Source organism: Ostrinia nubilalis, chromosome 13 (assembly GCF_963855985.1).
Source record: "Ostrinia nubilalis chromosome 13, ilOstNubi1.1, whole genome shotgun sequence".
NCBI classification, from domain to species: domain Eukaryota; kingdom Metazoa; phylum Arthropoda; class Insecta; order Lepidoptera; family Crambidae; genus Ostrinia; species Ostrinia nubilalis.
This window is the reverse complement of record NC_087100.1, coordinates 11,693,903-11,699,101: the sequence shown is the minus strand read 5'-3', so window position 1 is coordinate 11,699,101 and position 5,199 is coordinate 11,693,903. Positions and strand designations below refer to the sequence as shown.

The window sequence follows — 5,199 nt, the reverse complement described above, 5'->3', positions numbered from 1 at the left end:
CATGACTTTTCTTATTAGATGATCCTGCTAACCCCTAGTACTAATCTAATTATGCTTGTTACGAGTAGGTTGACCACAATGTCCACAATAGTCGAGCGGCGCCGCGGCGTGCGCGAGGTTCGAACCCGGATTCCCCGGATCGCGAGTCGGCCAGTCCAATACCTTCACCGTTCGGCTATTCTTGCTTCAAATTAATTCGGTGCTTTTGAAGTCAGTAGCTATCCCCCGGGGCTATTTAACTTTTTGTTGTGTATATGTATAGAATATTGTTAGATTTGAATAAACTGTATAATTTAACTTTCGATATTTGGGTTTCACTGGAGGCTGTTATTAGTCCAAAATTATCGGTTTATCGGATGCTTATTAAAACCATCCATTGATCTGCATTCAAGTAGGTAATCAAATCCGCGGATAACTGTCACTCAAACCAAGTATAATTCGTTATCATTGACTTAGCGATCGGAATATTGAACCCGGAAGATATTTGCTTACTACGCACGTGGATAAACGAGTTATTGTGTCGCAAATAAGTATTCGTAATGGCCTTCCTTTGACTGGCTGAAACGAGAAGGAAATAAATGATAGGCATAGGTCGGAAACGTAGACCACGTGGTATTGTACGCTACGTATATGATACGACCTACGATCTTTCAAGAAGATAGCGTTATATCCTAAAGACCTGTAAAACGCACCTGTAACCCCCCCGCCCCCTTTATTAATCTAAGGGCGACGGTATAATCATTTACCATCAGGTGATCCGTCTAGGCGTCTGCTCGTAATACTTATCTAATTATTTTATTAAGTCCATTTTACCCATTTATTTACCTAGTTAGGGGCCAGCCATAATTTATTACGTCACATGTTAAGGGGGAGGGAGGGGCGCGGCTAAGTGTGACATTGTGTGACAAGGGGTGGTAAGGGGCAAAATAATAAAGCACTGCATCACCTATCACGGAAAGATACACAGCGCGCCATCTATCTCCAACCTTACAAAACACTGTGCTGTGTAACAGGTTTGCGAGACAGTAACTATGGTAACTATTCAACCCTCCTCAGTTGCCCGAGAACTTGCTGTCTCAATTTATCAATAGATGTCGCTACTTCACACTTTACCTAAAGTATTTTTATTTATTTTGAATTAATATTATGATTTAAGTTAAAAGTAAGGGTGGATTCGACCAAACAAGAGTAAATAATAAATGTTAATCTCAGAATAAATCGTCAGTTTTGACATACACATACCGGCAGATTTAGAGGAATGGAAAAAAAATCATCAATGTCATCATTATTTTAGGTAAAAAATGCCTAATTAAGACCTTTTTATTCAATTTAATTCCAAATATGAAAAAAAAAATTGCCAACTGTATATTTTTTTTATTATTTTGTTTAAATTACCCCGCCAATATTTTCGTTGAGTGTTTTGAATAAGGGTTTTCGCGGATGAAAGATTTGCTAGATGGCGGGACGTTGATGTGGGGTCTGACTGCTGCGTGATTGGTGGATTTTGACATATCTGTCAATGTCATGTCAAAAATAACCAATCATGCAGCATTTGGACCTCGCGTCTACGTATTGCCATCTGGCGGATTTTTCATTTCCGAAAACCCTCATTGAATGAAGCTGTTGCTAATTTGGATTTATTTTACGTGAAAGTTGTTTTTTTCTGAGAATTTCGTTGTGTAAGCATTCCGTTACTTACAAGTTTATTATCCCTTCTATGATCTGAGATTATGCCCAACTTAGCACCGTCAGAAATCATTAAGGCAGATGAATTGAAAAAAAAAAACGGTCATGCATGCAGAATTACAGATCGACTGCCGTAAGACTTCGTCGAAGAATTAAGAGACAACATCGAGCCGTAGGGGCATCGTCAATCACTTGTTGACTCTTCTGGTGCAGTCGGGAGAAAATACCTACCAACTAAAAGTAACGTACGCCGACCATTGAGTTATAATGTACTACGTAGTAATAATTATTACTTCAATGACACTGACTGACACGATTTTGTTACATTTCTGATTGTTTTCATACATTTTCATTCAGCAAGTGACTGATAAATAACAACTTGCCGGGTCGGGCTATGTAGCTCCCATTGATTTGGGTCTACCAATGAACTGGGTTTTGGCAAGTTGACTTAGAGACTAGAGTTTTGTTTTATTTTATTGACAACAGATAGTAACTATAATAAAAAATTACAATTCAAACAGTTTAAAGTAATTATACACAACCAACACAGTTATCCACGTGAACCACAGAGCAGGGAATGGCGCGCGACGATTCCATGCTCTGTGACATGAACATACCCAGGATGCGCGCCGCGACAAGCTTCAATCGCGCGATTTTATCGATTTTACGCGATAAGCATAAGTATAAGTAATTTGTCGTCTAAAATCATCCATAGGATCATAGGATTTTATCACGGCGCGCCCTCCAACCCGGCTGTACTAATAAAAGTGAAAAGGCACAGTAAAAATACAAAAATAAAGTACAAGGGCCAGCAATGCATTCCTAGAGTTGTTGAATTTCGCTGCTTTATTTGGCAACGTTCTGGGCAAAGTCTCACACTCAGGGATTCCGTAATTCGCAACTACACCAAAAGTGTTTTTTGAGAGCGTGACCACTAGCATAGGTTCAACGTTTTCTTTGTCCTTTGCCAATTTCCAGACGGTGTTGTAAAACCCCAAATCGACCCAGTAGATCCAGTCCTCTGATACTGTTAAAGTATTTATTAGTCGTAGATGAGAGCCATTTAGCAATATCTGCCTGTCCTTTCCTTCTAGGTTGGAACTTTCTATGGAAAAACGTTCGCCCTCTTTTTCATCTGCCCAATATAATCTCTTAGTTCTTTGGTCGATGGCTAGGCCCCTTGGCATGTAGAGATCAGTGTGAACAATAACCTCCCTCTCTGAACCATCAAATTTGGATCTTTCTATCGATGCCATTGAATTGTGCTGGACAGATGTCCAGTAAATGTATCTGGAATGAAACATAATAAATCTAAATATGCGATTGCAAATGTTGTGATATGGATAGAGACATGCGATTTTTGGTTTTACAAAGATAATACGATAGAGAATAATACAGAGTAATAAAAACCACCTGTTATACGGGCATTTTTTGGAGAAATTTATATAACCAAAAAACACGAATTTAAAAGCAGATTTTTTTCAAAAAGTGTCATTTTTTATTATTTGTTGGCATTTTTTGTGTATTTTATGTATTTTTTTAGTATCGCCTGTTATTTAGCATTATTACTGTTTTTATTTTATCAGGATATACCGCTTCGTTTAAAAGTTATCGTTTTCTGAAAAAAATTCAATAATTTTTTTTTTAAAATCTCAAAAAAATTTTGACCTTTTTTTTGTCGATAAAAATAGGTCTAGTTTCATCTATTTTCATAGTACACTTTAACGTGACTCACACTGTATAACCATGACCAAGGAAAGACGAGTACCTATAGCCATCAACGTCATGGCCAAGAAATAAAAATTGGTACATCAATAAGTAACAATAATATCTTCAAAAAATGTAGCTTACTCTCTGCAGCTATCGACGGCAATCAATTCTGGAGTATAATGTTTCATTTTGATCAAAAGGTGGCCATTGCCATCGTTTTCGGAGTCTGGCATCAATGACATCCAGAATATGCTTCTTTCCATTGTGTCAGTCCAGAAAAGCATTCTTTTGACGGGATCAAAGGCCATACTCTCTACGTTCTCGAGCTGCTTTTTCTTGGTTAAGGGCTGGAACTTCTTTGTTGTTAAATTAAAGCTGAATATGGTTGTGTTGTCGTTTCCCCTGTCGACGAAGAACAGCACGTTGTTGACAGCATCGTAAGCCAAAGCAGAAAGCTCCCAAAAGTCAGTGCCTTCGCTGTTCGTTTTGGTTTGGTTACTGTAGAACTCTAGTTGGCCCTCACTGGAGATAACAAAATCTGAAACAAGGAAATTAACTATGAGAAAAATAGTATTTATCTTCATTTTTCTTACGAGCCTAAACCAGAGTAAATACAAATGAGTAGGTCATCTTCATAGAAACGCACCGAGCGCGGTTTGTATGTGAGCGCGCCAATACGTATGCGGCGCGCACGCACACACTGAGAAAATTTAGCGTGGTTGCGCCGAATTTTGTCAGTGTTTGCGTGCGCGCTATTGACGCGCTCACATACAAACCGCGCTCGGTGCGTTTCTATGAAGATGACCTACTCATTTGTATTTACTCTGCCCAAACTCGACACAGTTGCATCGTTTCGCTAAACTTCAATTTCATTAGAAGATGAGCTGATGATGGAAGATTAAGATTAAAGTTAAGGATATTTATCTTCCATTATCAGCTCATCAAGATGATTATTTACTACAGACGCAAATGTTTGAATAATTTAAAAAATATACGATAAAAACAAATATGTATAAAATAGCACGTGTTATAATAATAGGTACAAGAGAAGAGAAGAGAGTTCGTTTCGGATTAGCAAGCTGAAGTGGCAATGGGCAGGGCACATAGTAAGCAGAACTGACGGTCGATGGGGCAGCAAGGTTCTGGAGTGGAGGCCACGTACTGGAAAGCGCAGCGTAGGACGTCCACCTATGAGATGACCTCAGGAAGGCGCTGGATGCAGGCCGCTAACAATCGGCCTTTGGGGAAATCATTCGGGGAGGCCTTTGTTCAGCAGTGGACGTCCTATGGCTGAAATGATGATGATGATACATGAGTAACTCACCCCATGAGTCAGCTGGATTCTCGTCACAATCAGAGCACAGTGAGTGAACTAAGCCGATGGACAAGGCAAGAACGCCGAGTAGAATCTCCGTCTTAAACATTTTGTTTCATAAAATATACATAATACAAATTAGTTCGAATATTGTGCGTACAATGTCGTCCAGAGTAATGAAATGAATAATACTTTTAAATCAGGGAACGTATTGCATGTTGTTTTGAAAATTTTTATCGCGGGTCACGTTACTGAACTTTAGATTTGATAAAACACTAATCAAACCTAATAATATGTTTAGATATTCTTATATTTAATCTCTTTAGGTTAAGAGCTGGAATCACAACACCGACTCTTTACAAGTCCTACTTTGGCCAATCTTAACTTTAAAATAAGTATAAGTATTGAATCAACTATCCTCTTATTTGGAAGTAGGTATCTAGGTTACCTAGTACCTACCAAATCAAATACGAGACCTATGTACTGAG

At 38.6% G+C, this 5,199-nt stretch overlaps 1 protein-coding gene across 1 annotated transcript; it reads right to left on the bottom strand.

Annotated features, from left to right (window-relative positions):
- Positions 1 to 2,142: 2,142 nt before the first annotated feature.
- Positions 2,143 to 4,911, bottom strand: LOC135077202 (protein cueball-like). Its single transcript, XM_063971749.1, has 3 exons — positions 4,721 to 4,911; positions 3,538 to 3,934; positions 2,143 to 2,976 (listed from the first exon to the last, which is right to left on the bottom strand). The coding sequence occupies exons 1-3, from the start codon at positions 4,818 to 4,820 to the stop codon at positions 2,445 to 2,447; spliced, it is 1,029 nt and encodes a 342-aa protein (XP_063827819.1). The 5' UTR covers positions 4,821 to 4,911; the 3' UTR covers positions 2,143 to 2,444.
- Between the last annotated feature and the right edge of the window lie 288 nt (positions 4,912 to 5,199).